This window comes from Globicephala melas, chromosome 4, assembly GCF_963455315.2.
Source record: "Globicephala melas chromosome 4, mGloMel1.2, whole genome shotgun sequence".
Classification (NCBI taxonomy): Eukaryota; Metazoa; Chordata; class Mammalia; order Artiodactyla; family Delphinidae; genus Globicephala; species Globicephala melas.
In genome coordinates this window covers 83,789,634-83,812,941 of record NC_083317.1, presented here as the reverse complement: position 1 = coordinate 83,812,941, position 23,308 = coordinate 83,789,634, and the positions used below count along the sequence as shown (strand labels likewise).

At 44.0% G+C, this 23,308-nt stretch overlaps 1 protein-coding gene across 3 annotated transcripts in view; it reads right to left on the bottom strand.

The window, feature by feature from the left end:
• The window catches only part of LAMP3 (lysosomal associated membrane protein 3), a 35,277-nt gene that overhangs the window by 4,980 nt on the left and 6,989 nt on the right, over positions 1-23,308 (bottom strand). The window contains exons 3-7 of one of the 3 annotated variants that reach the window (XM_060298367.2): positions 21,678-22,408; positions 20,668-20,796; positions 10,939-10,996; positions 7,697-7,849; positions 4,724-5,295 (exon numbers count right to left, since the gene is read on the bottom strand). In XM_060298367.2, coding sequence (XP_060154350.1) covers positions 5,156-5,295; positions 7,697-7,849; positions 10,939-10,996; positions 20,668-20,796; positions 21,678-22,408 — 1,211 coding nt within the window. In that variant the 3' untranslated portion in view covers positions 4,724-5,155. Of the gene's footprint in view, positions 1-4,723; positions 5,296-7,678; positions 7,850-10,938; positions 10,997-20,667; positions 20,797-21,677; positions 22,409-23,308 lie in introns of those variants that run through there. The other 2 variants (XM_030862593.3, XM_030862599.3) reach the window with 2 other exon arrangements.

Sequence of the window (23,308 nt, the reverse complement as noted above, 5' to 3'; positions counted from 1 at the left end):
TTAAATGTTATTGTAAAGAAATCTGAGGCCAATTTTAACCTTCCCCCTTTATAGGTGATTTGCTTTTTTTAGGGGAAGGGGGAGTTTGTATGTCTAAAGAATTCTTTAGCTTTGGCTTACTTTGGATATATCTTAATGTTAAGCTTTCTGTGTCAGGTTTTTTTTTTCCCTTCCACCCTGGGATAGATACACTGTGCACTTTCAATCTGCAACTTCAATTATTTATTTTAAGGAAAACCTCTTAAATCATCAAATATATCTTCTTTTTATTTTTTAACTCTGTACTTCAGAGGCACCAGTTATCCTTATTTTAGATGATCTGAATAGCTTTCATACCTAGCAGCTTACCTATAATATTATAATCTTAATTTTTATTAACTGGTTAACTCAGTCTTTTTCTCTATGAAGATAATTCAGTTTTCAGCTCTATCTGTTCTGCCTTTCACTATTTCCATTTATTACGGAAGTGTGTTGCTTTGATGCTCAACTTGTTTTCTTAGGAGTGAAATGTCCTATTTACCTCACTCTTTCATTATAACTTCTCCTCTATGAGCTCTGGTTATATGGAATTCACGTTCTTATTAATTGTCAAAAAACAATTGACAGGTATTTCTCTCTGTTCCTTGAGTTAGGTTTTCTTTGTATTTTATCAACTATATTCCTTTCTAACCCTCCCTCCTTTAATTTTTAAAAATTGTGGTAAAATATACACAACATAAAATTTACCATTTTAATTGTTTTAAAGAGTACACTTCAGTGACATTACGTACATTCACATTTTTGTGCAACCATCACCACTATCCATCTCCAGAACTTTTTTCATCTTGCAAAGTGAAAACTCTGAATCTATAATTTAGTTTAATCTTATATTATTTTTTCCTGCAGTAATTTTGCACTGTAGTCTTGTAGTTTGTTTTCATCTTGCTCGTTTCCTCTTGAGCTAACTAATTGGATTCTATTTTCTTTTCTATACCTTGGGAACTAGCTACAGACTGGGGTGTCCTCTGGTCTGGGGCTGGCTCCCCAGTTCATTTCCAGCAGTCTGTGTTTATTCTGCCTTGTCTCCGCAGTAGCCATTTTCACTACTCCTACCTAGCTTGAAGAAATGCGGGATCCTAGTTCCCCAACCAGGGATCGAACCTGGGCTCCCTGCATTGGGAGCGTAGAGTTTTAATCATGGACCGCCAGGGAAGTCCCAAGTGGCTGCTCTCTTTCTCTCCAGTTTTAGGAAGAGTAGTCAGCATTCACAGAATGTTTTTTTTTTTCACAGTATGGCTCCTTGGGGTAGGTGTACTGGGGAGGGTTAGGAGCCCACTCAGCTGCGCCTCTCCATTCTTCCTCTCAGTCTTGTATCTTTGCTGTTCATCAGTTTAAAATGTTTATTGCATTAGGTTATGTCTTTTTGACTGCTACTGATTCAAAAAAAAATGTTTCTCCCCTCAATCTATTAGACAATGTGGGAGAAAAATTCTGTGAGGAAAATTCTAGTCATTATTATTATTTATTTTTTTTTTTTGCGGTACACGGGCCTCTCACTGTTGTGGCCTCTCCCGTTGCGGAGCACAGGCTCCAGACGCGCAGGCTCAGCTGCCATGGCTCACGGGCCCAGCCGCTCCGCGGCATGTGGGATCTTCCCGGACCGGGACACGAACCCGCGTCCCCTGCATCGGCAGGCGGACTCTCAACCACTGCGCCACCAGGGAAGCCCCTCTAGTCACTATTTTAACTCCAATTTTTCATTTCATATATTTCTGTAGTGCTTAAAATTTTTTTCACAACCTATGTGTTTTTGTTCCCATTTGTTTCTTAAAAATTAAGAATTAGTAGTGAAGTATAAATTATAACCATTTTAAACAGTTTATGAAGCAAACCCAAAATTCGGGCACACATTGATACAAATTTGTTAATCAATGTCTGTTTTGTATGTAATTCATACGTAATTCTTTATTCACGTTATCGTTGTGAGAACCTAGAAACAATAAAAATTCCCAATAATAACAGAATAGTTAAGTAAATTATTGTGTAATGTTGATAGCATATTCAGGATAGCAGCCATAGTAATGACACTTTGTACCTCTAGCAGCATGGAGAAATGCTTATGGAACAAGGATACCAAACTGTGTCCTCTGTGTGCTTTCAGTTTGTAAAACAATATTCTTGAGAAGGAAATACAGTTGACCCTTGAAGGACACCAGTTTGAACTGCACGGGTCTATTTATAGGCAGATATTTTTCAACATTAAATACTACAGTACTACTTTATCCGCAGGTGGCTGAGGAACGCAGGTACAGAGGGAACCACCTAAACGGAGGGCCAACTCTGTTATACACACAGATTTTCAACCGTGGGAGGGTGGGTGCCCTGACCCCCAGCATCATTCAAGGGTCAACTGTACCCCAAAATGAACAATGGATAGGTTATCTCCATGTGGGCATTAGTGAAGGTTTCTACTGTCTCTAGGTAGGTTGCAGAGAGAGGGGTAAATTCAGGCGTTCTACCGTCAGCAGAAGGGAGAAACCGAGTTGAAACCAGCTGGAAGGGCAAGCAGCAGGAGAGCCAAAGGTCAGGGGCCAGTGCCGCCAGAGAGGATCAGAGGCCCCTTGTGAGACTTCCCGGAGTCCTACACAGCAGCCTCCTGCCCCTACCTCAGAAAGGGACAAGCAGTGCTCTGCAGTAAGCCTTTCAGCCCTAAGAGACGACTTGGAGGCAGCACGGCGCGGGGCTGGCGGGGGGCGGGGGAGGGAACCCCAGGACACGGAGGAGGCCACTTCCAGATGCCCAGTCTACCACAGTCCCAATCCCAGCACTTTCCCCTCTAGGACCCTCCTGGGACATCACTGCAACAGTGGGCAGAACTGTAAGGCAATAATGCATCCAGGCATTTATTTACTAATCATTCCAAGGAAACCTGTGTTCTTTTCGGTTACTAGAATGTTAATTCAAAGCAATTTTAAAGATAATTGGCGTGTGTGGGGAGGGGTAGATCACAGGAGTCTAAGCAGCAGCCGTCACTCCACAGAACTCATTGAAGATGGTAGAAAGGAAAATCAAACTCAAGCGAACTGCCTTATCCCTCTCTTCTTGATTTTAATTCGACTTCGTTTTCCTCTGCTGTGGGAGAAATTTCTAAACTAGGACCTCCCTTTAGTCATTCTACAGGGTGGTTAGTGGCACGGTGAATAAACAACCCGTGCTCTGTGGTATAGAACCTAACAAGCACACTTGAGGTGGAACTGGAAATGGGAGTCTAGTGTGGGTACTGGCTGACACCCACTGGAGGAAGGAGATTAAGACAGATGGCATCTCTCCAAGGCCACGCCCTTGCTGCTCAACCCGAGTCACTTTTGGGAACACTGGGTCCTCATATCCCAGATTTGCATCAACACCTCCTGGGGTAAGGAGGAACAGGAACGTCCTCACCCTCCTGCCATCTTCAAGGGCTCTTGAAGCTCTCTGGAAGCTGCTGTGTGCTCTCCCCACCCCCTCACTTCTGAGAAAGTGGAGAGAGCTAAAATACCTCAAAGGAAAGCAGTACACGTCCTAGATAAGCAGTGGTTATAGAGTGGTTGCCAACTTTCATAAACTTCCTCTTAAAAATAATGAATAACACCTCTGGAAAATACAGAAACACAAGAACAGTGTCTGTTAGTAAAAACAGTTAAAAACATCCAGAGGTCCATTACTCTCCCCTTTCTCTGAAAGACCAACCCCAGTTCTGCTATTTAAACAGTCAACGTAGTAGAAAACCATGAATAACATTCTAAACCATATTTTAATAGAACTTTTCCTCCAGACACCAATCACTCCCAATCAGGAATTTTCTGGTTTACGGTTTTTTTTGTTTTTTGTTTTGTTTTGTTTTTGGTAAATGTTTGCTAAAAAAGGAAAGTGGATAATAATCTGGGTAGATTTACCTCTTCTCTTTGCCATTTATGACTGTTTAGATGCTTTGCCTACCTCCGCCCCCCACGATGGCCCAACTTAACAAATCTACAAGGATATACTAAAATCAAAGAAAAATAGAGACAGAGCAGAAAAAAGGTATTAAGAAGGCAGACAACAAATTAAGGTGAAGGACTGGAGAACTAACTTGTATGAAGCCTCTTTTGTTTGCTAAGATCTTTCGTATATCCTTTACATTAAAAAATGGAATGTTGGGAAGTTTTCTAGTTTTTTTTTTTTTTTTACTAATAATACATTATAACAGTGTAGAATACGTCCTTTTAAAAATGATAGTCTAAAAAGACCTCCAGGGTTTCCCTGATGGCGCAGTGGTTGAGAGCCCCCCTGCCATTGCAGGGGACGTGGGGTTGAGCCCTGGTCCGGGAAGATCCCACATGCTGCGGAACAGCTGGGCCTGTGTGCCACAACTACTGAGTCTGCACTCTACAACCCGCCAGCCACAACTACTGAGCCTGCGCTCTAGAGTCCGCATCCCACAACTACTGAGCCCGCACACCTAGAGCCCGTGCTCCACAACAAGAGAAGCCACCGCAATGAGAAGCCTGTGCACTGCAAGGAAGAGTAGCCCCTGCTCGTCGCCACTAGAGAAAGCCCACATGCAGCAACAGACCCAATGCAGCCAAAAATAAAATAAATAAATTTATTAAAAAAAATAAAAAGACCTTCAGTCAACCTAAAAAAAAAAAAAGATAGTCTATCAAGACTATCATTTAAGTAAATCAGGAGTTGGGCAAAATCCAGGAGTTTAAAATCACTTTAGAATTTATTTTAAAATGGATAGGATTTTAAAAGTAAAAAAGTTTTTTTAAAAAACTAGATATTGAGACTCTTAAAAATGTATACGAAAAATCAATGCAGTTTGAAAATGTCTTTCACACAATCTTCCCTCTGGGTGTTTGCTTTTTCCTTCTCACAGGATCCTGCTCACATCCCTGCCTCTTGTCCCTAATTCTCACGCCAGGCCTGTATTATCACGTGTGGATGGTGGAACTCAAGCCCATATGACCCAGGAAGAAGTGGGATGGGAGCTGTCTTGTAGCTAGCCTGATGGCCTTTGGTAGAATGCTAATTTCCTAATCGGATTTGGAGGGTGGGGTTGGCAACTAGAAAAGTTGATCCCTTCGCTTCAGGCTAAATATACAGCCAGCATTCCCAAGGCCTTAACCTTGCACACTTTGAGGAAGGTGGGGTTTTACATGCGTTCATATCCTCTCCTGGGCCTCTTTCCGGTCACCAGGCATGCTGTTAGCAAAACGCCAAGCAATCCTGCGATACTCAGGCCCATGGCCACAGGGATTTCTCTCCTGTTTCTGTCACTGAAGCATTCGTCCGCTGTAATTGAAGTCAGAGTAACAGGTGTTACAGGCTGGCCACAATGCTGGGAAGTGATACTGCCCCTGCCCGCCTCAGCTTCACAGAGAAGGCAACTGAGAGAGAGATGGATCTGCGGGAACTGTCCCTGCTGCCTCAGACATATGGACAGGTGAAGATGAGAAGGGAAGGGGTCACTGCAGTGGACTGACTTGTAGTGCCCGTGATCACTTAAGGGGTGTCTTAACTGCAGATCCCCGGGCCCCGCACCCAAGCAGTTTTGATTCAGCGGGTCGGAGGTGGGACCCAGGTGATTGTGATACGGCTGGGAGGCAGATCCAACTTTGAGGAACACTGGTTAGGTCCAGAGGGTCAGGATCAGAATTGTGTCTTGACTCTCAAGCCAGGGTAAGCACGGGAGCCTGGTTTCCCAAGGTTGGAGACACAGACCTGGACCATATCACCTGGCCAAAGTTTTCTATTTAAACTCTGTGCTTCTTGAAGGGACTGCTGGACACCCTGGGCTCCTGGTACTGGAGAGAGCCTTTGCAGGCTCCGAGATTTTAGAGAGAAAGGGTTTAGAAAGGGGGTCAGGGGCCTACTGTTTGGGATGACTGTTCTCTTTGACAAGGCCGAGCGTTACACTTGCTGGATTCCTCTCTGGTTCTCCGAGCCCCTGTTGAAGGGTCACCCATCTGTCAGGACTTCTCTGACCCCCTTCCTGCAACGCTGTGCTCCTCATGCCTTCCTCTGTGCTCCCACGGCCTTTTGTACTTATGCCTTTTATAATGCCATATTGTATGGTAACTTCTATTTTTCAACTTGCTCCTTTTTCTCTCTTCTCTTACTCTCTGGTAGAAAACATTATTTACAGGATGACATACAACTTCACATCTGAGCACCTTTAGTGAAATTTGAGGTGCAAAGACTGGGAATAAGGAGCTGAGCTGAAGCGGGGACAGTGGAATGAACAAGAGAAATATTTTGGAGGTAGAACTGATAGGGTTTTGTGACTATGTATATGAGAGGGTGAAGGAGGGAGAGGAAAAAATGAAAAGATAGCTTTCTACATCTCCTCGTGAGCACTGCTTAATAGCGGCCAGGTGTGCTGCTAAAAGGTTTTTATTTCTCATCTCTGTCACCGAGAGGTTTCCCAGACCTGCTTACTTCCTTCTATACACAGGTTCTGAGGGGGAGGAAGAGAAAGTGTGTGCCTTATTTTTAAGACCACATGATTAAATACAGAGGTTTTTCAAGCCTTCATAATAAATTTTTAAAAGAGTTTCTCAAATTGGATATTTTGAGACAAGATGACAGAGTGGGGGAAATACCTACTAGCAAATTTTAATATTTAATCTTAGGACTCTGGTAAAGGTCCAAAATTAAGATAGAGATTGTAGGACTCAGACCAAACCTACAGATGTCAGGAGATCCAAGGCAAGTGACACTTCATACTGCCTTTGCTGAATGCCTTCCACCAGGTATATCAGAAGTTTTCTGCCAGACACATTTTCAGCTTTACAGTGGAATTCAAGTAGAAATCAGACTCATGTTATAGAAAGTTAACTTACAGCTACACCTCTAGCTAAATCTATTTTTGATAGCTGAGAAGTACTCATAAGGTCATTGACTTATTATGAGAGAGATGTTTTAGAAACTGAAGTTCAATTCTTGCCCTAATGTAGAAACCCTTGTAATACTGTTTTCCTGGTGGGGAGAAAAGGGCTTTTTTGGAAAGTCACCCTGGGCTGCCCCTGGCCTTCTTGTTAGAACCTGCTTCCCTCTGTGGTGGGAAAAACCCAAAGTAGAAGTTGCATGGAAACTAAGACTAATTATGAGGAAGCACTAGTTGGGTAGAACAGCTTGGATTTGAGAAGAGGGGATTCAACAGAGTGTATTTCTGTCTAGAATGATCACAACTTTCTCTTTTCCCTCCATAAGTGGGAAAGAATCTATTCTGAAATCTTGACTTTTAGACATATCACTAATACTCAGGATTTTAAGGTGTTCTCCAAAGACACCTGGGTTTACCAGTATTCAACAGCTTGTCCAGGGGAGGTTACTGATGGCGTTTTCTCACTCTTTGATTGATTGACTGTGTGTGTGTGTGTTTAAATGAGTCAGAATGTGTATCTTGGCCAGACAAGAAGAATGTATTCTGCTGTGGGAGGGCAGTGGACATGAGTGGGTTTAAGTGTCTGATTTTGTGGCTGGTATTGACTCATACAACGGTGGGAGGGAGGGTTGGCCGGAGAAACTTGACCCTGAGAGCTTAGCGGAATCATACTCTTCTAGGAAGTTCATGTGATTCTTGTCCCTTTGAAAGCTTCAACCAGAAAACAACTTGAAACTACTCCTGGGTCTCAGAAGTTTAGGTTTGTGACATGATGATCCCTTAACTTACCATTTCCAAAGTGGTTACCTTCAAAATCAAAGGCTTGAAGTTGGATATTCATTGTTTTCAGCTGAAGGAGGGTGGAGAGCTGGATGCTCTGTTCGCTCACACACTTGAAGGAATGCCCCGCCACAGTCTCGAACATCACCATTGCACTTTTCATTCCTTGGTAAACTTTCTCTGAAAACACAAAGGTGAAATACCGACATGTAAGAACCCTGGCAAGTATCCATTGAGCCCCAGCTGTTGCTGGATGGCCCATGTGCAGTTAAATGGCCTTCCTTAGATGTGGTTCTCCACAGTTCTGACACCTTCGCCTCATGAAACATCACCCTGGTGCTGTCTGGGGACTTTTTCCTGATGCTCTGTTCACCATATATGGGGGCAATCTCACATAAATTAGAATATGATAACATTGAAATAAAAACTCTTCGGAATCTTTTATTCAGTTATTTTAAGTCACTGGGGGCAGAGTCAATGGGGGCTATTGTCAGTGCCTGCGCACAAAAAAGTGTCCACGAAAACTTCAGAAATAAAAGAAGTAAGATTGTTCTCTGAGACAAAAATCACACGCTCTCATAATGCATCAGAGCAGAGACATGCAAAGTTACCAAGCAGAGTATTTGCATGTCACCACACTGAATGCATTCATATAGCAAAAGAAAGGACCAAGCCCATCATTGGGAGGGGTTGTCGCATCATTCATGGAAGCATAGAGAAGGGAGAGGCCCATCTGCATCCATCTGAGTGCTGCTGGGAGAGAAGGACCTGCTCAAGGACTGGCCCTGTCTCGTGAGAGGCTCACGCGTTTCAAGGAGGTGAGTGCTTCAAGGCCCATGGGGTTAAACATTTAAAATAGTTACACCATTGTAAAGCAATTATACTCCAATAAAGATGTTAAAAAAATTTAATAACTCCATTTGCTCTAATTCCACCTCTACCAGGCACCCTTCCGAATATAGTTTGGTTTCCCGAATGGGAGAAAGTTCATTGGCAGAGTACCCAACTGTCTTGGTCCCCTTGCAGTTATAATAAGAAACAGTAGCAAGATGAATGAACAAACTGGCATTCTGATTTTATACATCAGTTTTATGACCTTGGTTTAACATCAGGTTCCTTGAAGAAACAGCCGCTGACGGCTTCCGGGGCTGAGGACCAGACTATGGACCTCAGTGAATTCATCCACGGGCTGTTAGTGAGGGAGTCCGAAAGTTCCCTCCTCTCCTGCTGCTGCGGGTGTGTTCACTTGCATCTGACATAACATCTCACACAGAGGGTCAGCTCACTGTGTTTCAGGTGCTGTGCAAGTACTTGACGTGCATTTTCCTGTTTAATTCCCACAAAAATTTTTTGAGATAGGTACTACTGTCACCATTTTACAGATGAGAAGACGGAGTTGAAAACATTCGTCTAAGAACATACATCTAGTAAGTGGTATTTGGACTCAAGCCGTCTGATTCTAGAGCTTGTTACCTTAACTACTGTGCTGTTGTGTCTCCTGCCTGTTACTGTTGTATTCACTGCAGACTCCTGCATTTATACATTCAAACGTCCTACATGATGTACTGAATTATCCATGTACACTGCTGTATCTTGTGTTATATCCTGGGGTAGTCTACTACCACTGCTCGTGCTAATGTCACCATGGTCACTACCTCTGAACTACAACTAACTACTGTACTCACACCACCACCACTGCCACCATTGACATGAAAATTATCATTACTATGAGTATGACAGTTCCTGCTGCCACTCCTGAGCCTTGAGCATGCGGACCTAGAGTTGTTTTTTCCCCTCCCTCAGCCTCTCAATTAGCTTCTGGTCTGACTTTCCCTTCTCCTGCCCCTTGAGACGTTACTACCCTATTAGTAGCTAAAATTTGGTCATTATCCAGTGATAACATTAGCTGCTTTATGTTAGCATGCACAATATTTATTCCCCAGTCGATATGAGGAGACTCGTTTGAGATAATGTATATGAAAAGGTCAGCTGTGACATCTTACTTACATTTAACCAATAATCATTGACAACAACTTTTTGAGCAATACCAATGTAATATTGCTAATATTTAAAATAGATATATCTTCACATTTTCATTTCTCGGCAAGTTTCTTTAGTATAAGTTCCTTAATTAATAAAAGAATAAGTTTAAGCCAGTCCAAAGAATTTTGAAGAGGAGAAAAGAGACATGAAAACTCTTAGTACACGACCTGGCACAGAGGAGGTGCTCACTAACAGTGTGTTATCGAAGTCTAGGCTTTCGGGAGAAACATCGGAGGCCTCTGAGAAACTCCCTCAACTTGACTGGGAGCATTACTTTCCTAGAAGTGAACGTTGTAGGAGTTCTTTCAACTTGCTCTACTTTGGGTAATTTTTCATATAGCAACCAAAGTGAACCTTTATAAAATATAAATTTGATATATCATTTCCCTATGCCAAGCCCTCCAATGGCATCTTTTCACACTTTAGAATAAAATCCAAAGTCCTCACCCCGTCTTACCCACAGGCTCTCTGTGCTCTGGCCTGGCTGCCCCTCAGACCTCATTGGCTGCTTTGCTTGCTCTCTTGGACACACTGGTTCCTGCTGGTCCTTGAGTGCCCCAGCAAGCTCACTCCTTAGAGCCTGGGCACCTGCAGTTCCTGCCGCCTGGAAAGAGCTTCCCCAGACCCAGATGTCCCCAAATGGGGACAGCTCCCTGCTCAAATCTCACCTCTTCAGAGAGGGCTTTCTCCTCAGAGGGCTTCCCTACTACACCTTCCAGTCCTCTCCATCCTCATCCTGCTTTTTTTGCTCATAGAATTTAGCACTATTTAACTGTATATTATAATTTAATGCATCTGTTTACGGTCCTCTCCCCACTTCTATAATGTAAGCTCCATGAGGGCAGGGACTATATGTTTAGATAATTAGGGATACCGAGTACATACTATAGGACTTGGAACCTAGCAGGCACTAGCTACACTTTCGTAGAATGAATGCATGATTCCCAGAGTGTAAAATAAACCTCACCATTAACGGCAAATCTGTCCAAAAGTCACTCAACTCTATTGTTGCTGATTTGACACAATGTAGCCAACTTGCTGCCTGAGCAGACAAGCAGACTGAAGCACACAGAGGTGTATCAATAGTAAGTTCCCTCAAAGTTACATTGCTGGCTGCTCTCTCAGTCTGTTTCTCAAAGGCAGCATCACATATTAGCCAGGTGAAAACTGGGCTAACCAGAAACATAGCATCATCGCTGGTAGAACAGGCTTCTCCAACTACTTACCTGGATTTGAGACGGTCAAATAGGCTTCCACCTCACTGATATAATATGAGTTTTCATCCTGTAAAACAGCAGTGTGTCAACTTTTGGGTAATCTCTGTTTTTATGTTTATGATCCTAGTTTACAGACTGTTTAGGCAGGATTCCAGCTATTAAACCATTGATATAGGGGTTTGGGTTCGTTGGTATGGAGCCACAACTATGTTTGAAATTTTCCAAAGAAGTAAATACATCATACAATAAATAGATAATAAGTAATGGCTTGCCCCTGGCTGAAAATTTCTCTATTGCATACTTGTTGCTAGAGCCTGAAATTCAAATTCCACTGGTACTATTTGAGTCCCTTCAGCTGGGCCAAGTTTCCCCCTGTTATAATGCAAATACATCTGGAAGGTGGATGGGTTGGGGGGGGCATACATTAAGCCCTTATTAGTAATTAATATCTTAGGGTAAGGATTCAAGCTGAGACCACTCATCCTTAAGGCTACCGTGGGTGGATTTGATGGGGTCCATAACCCTCCCTGGGAAAAACAGTGTATGCAAAATTGTGTGTGGATTTTCCTGGATAGGGTATCAATTACTTTAAATAGATTAATGGGTTCATGTCTCCAAAATGGTTACATGGGGCCATGAAGGATTCTGGAAAGAAAAGGTTAACCCTGAGATTACTGGCTGTTGTCTAGAAGAAGACCCCAGGTTGTTGTGTTCAGAATTATAAAGCAGTGCTCCACATTTTATCCAGAGACTGTACTTTTGGAAAAAAAAACAACACTAAAAACCCTACAAAACAGCCCTATAACTTCCTGAGAGAATCAGGGTATGGAACATTAAAATGAATTGGATTGAGATATGAAAGTTAAGCTGGAAAAGGAGTTTTTATTTTTTAAAGTAGGTGATTTACGGTGTTATTGCTTTTAAACATTCATTAGAAAACTGTCTGCAAGTGAGTTGCCAAAAACGTTAGTAGAGCAACCAAAATCAGAATCTGAAATTGAATTACTTTTAGTAGTCATTAAAGGAACTTAGCAATAATAATCTTGACCACATTCTAATCTATTTATATATTGTTTGCAGATGAAATGATGCTTGCTTACACAATAAAGGTTCCAGAAATACAAACTGTTCCAGTGAGGCGACTGCTATCGATGCACTGAACTCTAGATCCTACAGTTCCTTGAAGCAGCTCCACACACTGGCTTCTCACCTCGTGCCAGGCGCTTCTTACCTTGTGTGGCAGGCACCTCTGTGCCTCACCTTATTTAATCCCCACAAGCACAAGGAGAAGAAATGGACGCTCAGTGACTTGCCCAAGGTCACAGTCCTAATAGTTGGCAGGTGAAGATATGACCCCAAGCCACCTGGCTAGCCTTTAACTTCTCTTATATCCACTCCAGACCAGGCATTGCTCTAGGTCCTGGGGGAAGAATAAGACCCAGATGCTTCATTCAAGGTGCTCAGTCTTGGGTCTCAAAGGCAAGTTGGATGATGTGCTTGGACCATCCATTTGTTTTAGAGAAAAACAACTGTGACCCAGGCCCTTGGGTTGCTTTTACATACAGTTTATTCGGGCTATTCTTTTTTTTTTTTTTTTTTTGCCACGCCTTGTGGCTTGTGGGATCTTAGTTCCCCGACCAGTAACCCAGGCCCTTAGAAGTGAAAGTGCAGAGTCCTAACCACTGGACTGCCAGGGAATTCCCAGAATATTCTTTACTTGGGATCCCTTTTAGCATAAGAGAGACCTGTATGTCAGGGCCCACAGTCACTGTTATAAAATCCCTGCCCCATCCTAAGGGCAGACAGAATCCATTGAAGGGTTTTAAGCAGGGCAGTGATATGAGGGCTTTGTTTTTGGAAATTGCTTGGGCTGCAACAAGAGATTGATTAAAGAGCAGCAGGAGAACTGTGATGGGGCCAGCGCTGAGCTCCATGGGATACCTCCTGAAGTCTTCCCTCTCCTGTGGCATCTCCTAGAGCTATCCTCGCTGTAAGGAATGGGTACTTTGTATTTCTTTAATCGTTTTACAGTTTACTAAGTGCATTTTTCTGCCTTCTTTGGTCCTCACAACCCCTTTGAGGCAGAATAAATGTTCTCAGCCCATTTTACAGCTGAGAACAAAGAGCTCAGAGGAGGTAGGCCTCTACCTCTGATTCACATTGTTTGTAGGTGAGGCAAAGCAAGATCTTGTCTATGGGATCTTGCTCTACACTTTCCTTCATGGCATGTGTGGTTATAGAGAAAAAATTTGTCGTGCAAGAACTTTCTTTTACATTCCCTGGAATATATTTGCCTATATATAATCATCTATAGGAGGCAAGACCAGCTACATAGTTTGTGGACCTAGTTCAAAATAAAAATGCAAGATCAAAAATTATTAAGAATTCCAAGAGGGGAGGTAAAGCATTAAAGCAAGCATGGGCCCTCCCAGCTGTATGCCGTGACAGGAAGGGCTGTTCCTACTCTACCAGAACTGGTGCTATAATTATAGGGCTAATGCCCAAGGTAAGGCCTTCCAAAGCAGATGGCGGTGATCATACTCACTGCAAGTTTATGTCATAATGTAACAGGACTGAGTCCGGAGCCTGTATCCAGGTTTCCTTCTGTTTTGACTGAGTGAAAATTAGCCAGACGTTGACTGGGACTGAACTGCTGTCTATCTTCATGGTAAAGGAAGAGCATTTGTTAGGTGAACTTTTGTAAACAAGAGGTCAGTGGAATGTTTAGTTTCCTTGAGATTCCAAGTTTTACATAATGTATGCTGCTGATATCAAATGAGTCTTATTTAGACCATGGTATCCACTTTTTCTGTGGAGTTGTGTTAAAGAAAATAAAGTTGTCTTTTATTTAAACTAGAGCAAAGCATCTTTTTTTAGACTCAGAAATTCAGAATTTGGCCCCATTTGAATGGTAACAGAGCTGAAGTTTATTCTATATGAGGGGTTGGCAAGTTTTTTGCTGTAAAGGGCCATATGGTAAATATTTTAGGCTTTGTGGATCTCCCTAGCAACCACTCAACTCCACCATTCTAACACAAAAGCAGCCACAGATGACACATATGCAAATAAGTGCGACCATATTCCCAAAGAACTTCATTTATGGGCACTGAAATTTGAAGTTATATGAGTTCCTGTGTCACAGAATATTCTTTTTTTTTTTTTCCCAACCATTAAAAAATGTAAAAGCCATTCTTAGCTTATAGACTGTACATTTTTTTGGTGGCGGCTGGATTTGGTCGGGGGTTGGGGGGGCATAGCTTGTTGACTCCTGGGCTACACCATCCATAAAGAACAAAGTTGCTGAGCAAATCAGTTGGTTATGAAATGTTATAAAGAGAGTGGTTAACCTCCTCTTTGGGAGAATAAACTGTTGCTAAGAATTTTTAAACACTATTTTAAAAATATGTCTCTGTTCCCATGTAACCTAGGTTCAGTTGTTGAATCTTGGTGAACATTGCAAAAATTTAATTTTTTTTCTTATTCAGTAGCAGAATGGGGACAATAGTAACAGGACTTACCTCTTAGGTTGATGTGAGTATTAAATGAAGGAATCATGTAAAAAACGTATCACAAAGTCTTTGCTCAAATTTTAACTAGTGTTGTTAACAACAGTAATAAAAAGATTTCCCCTTCCCAGTAAACCTCTCTCACTGAGATCAAATGATAATTTTTTTTTTTTTTGCGGTACGCGGGCCTCTCACTGCTGTGGCCTCTCCCGTTGCGGAGCACAGGCTCCGGACACGCAGGCCCAGCGGCCATGGCTCACGGGCCCAGCCGCTCTGCGGCATGTGGGATCCTCCCGGACCGGGGCACGAACCCGTGTCCCCTGCATCGGCAGGCAGACTCTCAACCACTGCGCCACCAGGGAAGCCCTCAAATGATAATTTTTAATCTATATCCTAGAGCTCAGATCCACCACAAACAGAAAGAAAGAGAGAGCAAGCCAGTGAGCTAAGCTTAGCTAGCCCTATGGATTAAAGAACCAGGCTGAAACTTTAGCTCTCAGGGACGGGAATGGGGTGGATACAGAGGAAGGCAGTGGTGGGGAGGTTGAGAACTTCAAGCAGGTGTCAGATTTAACCCAAAGCCCAAGGGAAATTACATGCCACACATTCTGCAATTTATATTCTGCAATTTATAGTGCGTTCTCCTTTGACACCCACGGGGTTATTCTCTGCCAGATGTTTTTCTCATTTGGGGTTGAGGTTGGAGAGTGACAAAAGGGGGCCAAGGACTCCTAAGAGCTGAATATGGTACTTTAGCACTTATAGCATGTCCATGTGAAGGGACCATTTGCAGAAGTACCATCTCACTACTGAACCAATGGCTGCTGACAATGTGGCTCCTCACCCCCAGTGTCTAAAGAGAACTCTGCAATATCTCCTCAAAAGGTCTTAATTCAAGGAACTTAAACACTCTCCTTAGCAAAGGACAGGGTCCAGAGCAAGCCAGCCAGTCAAGCCTGCCCAGAAATGCAGCTTGCCAAAGACGGTGAGGCCCAGGGTCCTCTCCTCAACTTCTGCAAAATGTATCGTGGGAGTTTCACAGTCACAGATGTTCAGGATGTGGACAGCAAACAGGCCTTTTTTTGTTCAATGTTGTCGACTTCATCAAGAAACCTCTGCTCTGGAAACAGACTCACAGACTTAGAGAATGAACTCTAAGTGTGTTGAGGGGTGGGAAGGATAGTTAGGGAGATTGGGATTAACATACACACACTACTATATTAAAAATGGATCACAGGACTTCCCAGGTGGCGCAGTGGTTGAGAGTCCGCCTGCCGATGCAGGGGACACGGGTTCGTGCCCTGGTCCGGGAAGATCCCATGTGCCGCAGAGTGGCTGGGCCCGTGAGCCATGGCCGCTGAGCCTGCGCGTCCGGAGCCTGTGCCCCGCAATGGGAGAGGCCACAATAGTGAGAGGTCCGCATACCGCAAAAAAAAAAAAAAAAAAGGATCACAAACAAGGACCTACTGTACAGCACAGGGATTTCTGCTCAATGTTATGTAACAACCTAGATGGGAAAAGAATTTGAAAAAGAATAGACACAGGTATATGTATAACTGAATCTCTTTGCTGTACACCTGAAACTAACACAACATTGTTAATCAACTATACTCCAATATAAAATAAAAAGTTAAAAAAGAAAGAAAGAAAGAAAGAAAAGAAACCTCAGCTCTCAATGTCACAAAAAGAGGCCAAAGAGGCTATTTCTTTAGAGCTGCTGGTCTACTTCTTGGCAACTTGCCCCAGAGTTCTCTGTGAAATTTAGATTCACTCCTTTATGGATTCATTTGCTAAAGGTATACTATGTATAAAGTCAGGGCTGGGCACTAGAGAGAGGAACGTGAATAAGTCAAGACTTGCCTTCAAGATGGCAAAATGTGTGGTAAGTGCATTTATGGAGGTCAGGGAATATATGGAGGGTCAGGAAACCAAGAGAAGAAAGTGTCCCAGTTTTACCTGGGATGGACGTGGGGATTGGGGTGGGGAGACTTCACAGAGTGAAGATGAATTGATAATTCATCTCAAAGGATGAATGAGGGGTGGGAGGGGCATTCCAGGCAGAGGGAACCCCACAAGGGAAAACAGGGCAGGAAATGGTGCCGCACACTTGGCAAGTTCTAAACAGCGCACTCTGAGTGTGTTAACATTTGAACACTGATAACAGTCCTCAGGAGTCTATAAGCTAAGAGGGCTCCGAATGCCCCTGAAAGGCTCTGGAGAAACGCCAGGTGGGTGGGCACTATTCGACTTCCAGACCTCATCGACTCCAACTCACTGCCTTGCCCTGGTGCTCCTCTCTCCTGATGACTGATTTCTCCCAGGTCCCAGAGCCGGCGCTGGAGGCTTGCACTGCCCTTCCAACCAGGTGGATGAGAAAGGGATAGTGTTGAGAATAGAAACATAAACTCTACACAGTTACTGAAAGATGTTTTTAAAACAAAATATCCTTTAAAACAAGGAAGTTGTGGGGAGCAGGGGGAAAGGAGATATATTTATCTTGCCTCTGAAGGGTCTGAACAGCTTTCAGCACTGTCACCTTAATCAAATGAGACATTGACATGGAAACGTTTTTCGTTCTTTAAAAAATGAAACTGAGAGAAACGAGACAGGAAACCCCCCTCTCCAGACGCCGTGCTCAGCACTTTCACATACACCAGCCCAGTTCACCCTCACAGTGGCCCAACAAAATAGGTCCTAGTTGGTCCCATCTTAGAGTGGAGGAAACTAAGGCTCAGAGAGAGAGCTAGTGACTTGTCCATGGTCACACAGTAATAATATGGATAAGTGAAGTCTTGACTGACAACAACATCAAGTGACAGTTTAGGAGGCAAGTTTTTCTTTACGTTTCTGCCATTGGCAGTATTTCAATATTAAAAATGACAAATTATTGTACATGATTTGAAACCTAAAACTATAGCCTATATTTCTTTTATTTCTCCTGTTATGTCTAGCTCAGTGTTGGCGACAAAGTAGGTGCTCAGTTAATTCTTATTGGTAAATTGGCTGACAAATCAGTCTTGCTAATCAGCATCCAGTTATCATTCTACAACTTGGTTGTCTTTATAACATCTATTATGTTGTAACATGCATTCCTATTTTCTAAGGCTCTCTTTTTTCTCTAGAGCACTGGTTCTCAACCAAGGGTGATTTTGCCCCTCAGGGGACATGTAGAAACATCTGGAGACATTTTGGGTTGTCACAGCTGAGGTTGGGTGTTGCTACTGGCATCCAGTAGGCAGGAGCCAGGGATGCTGCTCAACATCCCACAAGGCTCAGGACAGGCCCTGCCGCAAAGACTTATCTGTTTAAACCCAAGTGTTAATACTGTTGCTGTTGAGAAGCACTGGTGTAGAAGGTAGCAACATGGGAAAAGTGGTTGACTGAATTGTTGAGCCCACTTCTCTTGTGGAAGGTTCTAGACATCTTTCCTGCCTAAATGCATTTCACATAGTTCCCCCATTAGGGCAGAAGGCACAGTGCCGGGATCCACAGGCCAAAGCGGGCCTACAGCTGTGTTTCGTTTTGTTTGACCAATGGAGTGTTCAAATGTCTAAAAGATGTGTTGCCAACACTAAAAAGTCATGTGCTTTCAGAAAAAGATTGGGATTTCTACCTTCTCTTGAACAAGAAGGGTTGACAAACACTGGTCTCTTATTACTACCCGATAGAGGTGATGTGTAAATATTTAACGGGCACAGTAGGGCAGTGGCCATGCAGGACACACCACCGTCCAGAATGAACACCTACCATAAAGGACAGTGACAGTCCCCAGGGCTAGATGCCAGCCCCACCACCAACCCCGCCAGCTGGAGCTGAGGAGTGGCTGGTAGGGAGACGGGTACTCCCAACCCCTCCCTCTTGTCCCGTCACTACTGGGGCTGCCGCTTGTCACCTCACACTTACTCTAACATTTTTCTTATGCAGATTTAATGGGGAAATAAAGTCTTCCTCAAAGGTGTCAAAATAAAAAATAAGAGCTGCCCGTTTCAAGGAAAAAGACATTTTTACTTTTTCACTACTTCACTCCTTAAGTTCTATGCTTAGCCCCTGTAATCTTTGGATTTGTGGCCACTGCTCTGGCTTAAACAACTTCTCTTTTAAAATGCATAAATTCCCCAGAAGGGCTAAGGCTGGGGGGAACTTTTACTTTCTATGAGCCTTTTTGCTTTCTCTTGGGGCATAGCTAAGGGTGCCTGCTCCGGGTTTCGGTGCTGGCAGTGGAATGAATAAGGTGAGTTTCGTTGGTGAGACTCAGGCAAAGCAGCTGTTGCAACACCTGGGGCCGTGGACTGAGAGCGGCTCACCTTGCTCCTTCCCGAAGGTGTCGGGGGCAGGGAGCCCTGCTGGTCCTTCCAGCTCTACTGGACACTCATTTCCTGTCCACCCTCTGGAGGCACAGAGGATTTCCAGAACGGCTGGGATTCGGCACTTGGGTGGAGCTTGGTCAAACAGAGCCCAGCCTGAAGGCATCGTTCCAGGAGACAGAGGAAAGGAGCAAAGAAAGACATCGAAAGGTGCCAAGACACTTGTTCTGCCTGCGGCCCGGCAGCAGTGGCCACTGTGTGCCCCACACAGACACTGGAGGTTCCTGACGCCTTTCTGTAGGCAATTATTCACAGGGGCAGTGGGTTGGGTGGGATCAAGCCCTAGACTAAAGCATAAATTCTTATGCCTATCCTCTGCCATTTTGCCAAAGTGACTTTCAAAAAATCCCTGACACCTTTTTAGATTAACTTCAGTTGTGCAGGAACAGAGCGTTTATTCTGCCCTGAGTGTTCTTCTGGTGAAGGACTATGCTTGTTTCCATTTGGTACTGAAAGGAAACCACCAACTTCTCAGGGGCATTTCTACCTTAAGGAGAAAAGTATCATGAGAAGGACAAAGGCTACGAGACCAGGAAGCTCAGTTCAGTGTTCTGTGACGACCTAGATGGGATGGGATGGGGGTGTGGGGTGGGAGGGAGGTCCAAGAGGGAGGGGATATAGGTATACATATAGTTGATTCACTTCACTGTACAGCAGAAACTAACACAACATTGTAAAGCAATTATACTCCAGTTAAAAAAAAAAAAAAAGCTTATGAGACCAAGTCAATAACATTAACAATAATAATAACTCCATGCAATAAAGGGCGTTGCATGTATCACGCACTGTGCTAGTCGGTTTACATATACCATTTCTAATTCTCCCAAGGGTCCCACTAAGTAGCTATAACTAGTTCCTTTTTGTAGATGAGGAAACATGCCCCAACTAGTCCAAGGTCACGCAGCTAGTAAGTATTATGGCTGTGAGTCAATCTTGATTTGTCTGATCCCAAAGTCTGTGCTCATTGCTCTCCAAGATCTGCTAACCAAGACCCTCTAACTTCAGAGGTCACGTTAGACAGGTAAGAAGAAGGCCCACACCGAGTCCCAGCTGCAAGGGTCCTCTTGGCTTATTTGAAAGACACTTTGGACCAAGGAGGGGCAAGCCTCCTTTGAGAGGGGGTTGACCATCACTGTGTTCCCAAGACATTTGTCCTTTTCAGTCACTGTAATCACAGCCACAGTGACTATTGAGCATCCACGTTCCATGTACTGAACAAAGCTCTTTACGGGAGTGATCTTTCATTCTTTTCCCCATTTTTCAAATGATAAACAAACAAATAAACAAACCTCAAACAGATTAAGTTGCCTGCCTGATGTCAAAAGGAGAACAGAGTCCAATTTGTAGCCAAGACTCTGATCTCATGACCATGCTTTTCCACTCTACTCAGTTGTCTACCCCACTCCAGGATATGGCCTGGAAAAAGCAGCCCCCGGTTAGTCCCTGAATTTTGCCTTCTGTGGTTGGAAAGAACCTATTGTGACATTTGACTCTGGTCTCAGAGTAATCCTGTTTCTTTTTGCCCACTGGGTATTGCTGTGGGTCTGTTCATCGGTACAGCTTCCTCCTTGGGGTGGTTTGCAAATGGCACTTCGGCCAGGTTCCCCAAGGCCACATCTCTCTCAAGAGGCATCAAAGCCCTTCTTGGGCCGCACAGAGGAGGCTGAAGAGGGAAGAAAGCAAACGGAAGATGTCGACACTTGCCTCCTCTCCGTCTCCATGACCCTCATTCTTATCAGAGAAATCTCGAAAGGCTCTGAGGTCTGTTTCCCCTGGAACTTAAAGTGTGGGATTGCACCACCGGGCCCCAGGGTGAGGGACAGGGAAAGCGATGCTAGAGCAGGTTAGTGTAAGGAGTTCAGCCTCACCTTAGTAAATGTCAGATTCACAAATCCGCCCTGGAAATTCAAGAGAAGGTTGGATTTTCGGAAGCCACAGTTCCCAGAGGATTGGGTTGCATTGGGGTCGATGTTGAAGTATTTCTGAGGCAAAAAAACCTAAACCAAATAAAATAGATTGGCTCAATGGAATGTCAAAGAAAACTCTAGCTGGGAGACCAGAAGCACAGGCTGGTAATTGAGCCTGAAACTCCAGGTTAGTGGGTGTTCACTGGAGAATTTCAAAGTCCCTGGAAGACACCTCTCATTTCCAAACTGTTATGTTTAAAAGACTTTTTTTAAAGAAGGAGTGCTCTAACAGAGAGGAGTTCCTTGATAGATAATTCATGGCAGGTATATTCTTGAAAAACCGTGTAGAATTTAATTTTTGTTCAAGCAAACATGTTGGGCGCTACAGGAAAGGTTTTGCTATCTAATGTACTTCTGTTTCAAATAAAAACCAAATGTGGAAGTTTTACTTGACATCATAAAAACTGTGCAAAAAAAGGAAGAATTTTTATAGTGATTCTTTCAGTAAATCAAATAATCTAAGCCCCACTCCCACCCTCTCCAATCTTCTCATTCACCTGGATTTTTCATATTAATGTCACAGCTGGCTGGAACCACAAAGACCGTCTAATGCAAACCTCTCATTTCACAGGAAAGTTGCTGAGGCTTGGAAGTCATCCAGAGGAGCAGGGCCAGGTTGGGGTCAATGCTGGCCACATCCAACACTCCACCCATGGTGGCTAAAAGTGGAGGGTGTGCATATTTAAAATTTTGGTGTGTGCCTTTCTTCATTCGTACGGTCGCTATCAGTGTCTATTTTTGTATGTGTTCTAAAACAGATCCACCTCGTAACAGAGCACCTTGGAGAAAGAGGAGCCCGCAGATACCTATTTCATTCCAAGATATAGGATGCAGGGGAATGTTCATTTTCAGCAAGGCACTCCCCACTCAAAACTTTTTGAAGCAGTGCTATAGTCCTGTGCCGGACTTACCGACTCCGTGTCTTGAACCGTCAGCTCTATCCCCATCTCTGCTTTGATACAGAGCTTGCTTCCGTTCAGAACTTGATAAATTCCAGTCTTGGCTGACGATGGCTGGGGTGCGAGGGTGGGCCTGGGAGCTATGGTGGCAGGCGAGGCTCTGTGGGTTGCGTTGGTGGGCTCTGGGGTGTGGGTGGGTTGAGTAGGCTTCTGACTGGTTGTGCTGTTGTGTGGTGTGGTGGACAATGTTGCTGGAAGGGTGGTCTGGTTACTGAGTTGGGTGGTTTTCCCAGTTGTGTGGCTGACGGTCGACGGCCTGGCTCCAGTTCTGTGGGCTGGTGGGGTGACAGTGGATGGTGGTGGACTGGGACCTGTGCTGGGGCTGATTGTAGCCTCAGTGACTGGAGCAGCCGTGTGTGACTTGTTGGGTGTGGCCAGGGTTGTGACTAGGGTGTGGGCTGTCGGACTGGTGGAGGGGGTGCTGTCTGCAGTTACCAGGGAAGCTGTTGCTGGAATTTTTATGGTTGTGTGTGTGGTTAGGGTCTCAGAGGTGGATGCTGTGACAGCTATCTGAGAGGTGACATGCCCATCTGTTGACCTTGCTGCTAAAGTTTTCTGAGGCACACGGTTCGTTGGCTGCAGGAGACAAGGTTTTGCTGTGGTCTGTACTGTTGCAGGTGGAGAATAGCCTGTGATTTCTGGAAACGCTTTTGCTCTCACATGACCGCCATAATGCAAAATCACTGCAAATTAGGAAACAAAAATGTTAATACACCAACCAATGGCTCACATGAGTGAAGCCCTCCCCCACTCCACTTTAAGGTTTCTTCATTAAAAATTAACATGTGTTTTTCAGATTTGGGGGAAATTTACAAGGAAATAACAGTGAAGTGAAGGTCACTCAAAATTCTACCACAAGGCCACAATTTTAACGTTTTGGTCGCACCCATGTTTTTACAGGGTTGTGAGCATACTGGAGATATTCTTCCCATTTCTCTGTGTGGGGTGTGGTACTATTACCCCAGCGAGCATGCTCAGCTAGATATCTAAGTGCCAATGCCTCTTCATTTTCCATCTTCAAATGTGAATCCAGACAGTTCCTGGATAGAGTGTGCTCCTGGGTAGGGTGCTGCTGTGATGACCTGATAGAGCTGGGGCAGCATGAATAACAGTAATAAAGATTTACACAGACTTGTATAGTTTTCAGAGAATCATATAATCCCAGGTTTGAAAGGGACCTTAAAGATTATCTAGTACAAACCCTAATCTGATGTGTGAATTGTACTGTTGGATATTTGCCATGTGTTCCGCCAATCGATGCATAATTACCTCCAATGACAAGAGATTCAGTTCCCTTCCATTTTTTATTTCACCATCAGTTTTCTTTTCTTTTCTTTTCTTTTAATACATTTATTTATTTATGGCTGCGTTGGGTCTTCGTTGCTGTGTGCGGGCTTTCTCTAGTTGCGGCAAGCGGGGGCTACTCTTCCTTGCAGTGCGTGGGCTTCTCATTGTGGTGGCTTCTCTTGTTGTGGGGCACGGGCTCTAGGCGCTTGGGCTTCAGCAGTTGTGGTGTATGGGCTCAGTACTTGTGGCTCACGGGCTCTAGAGCGCAGGCTCAGTAGTTGTGGCGCATAGGCTTA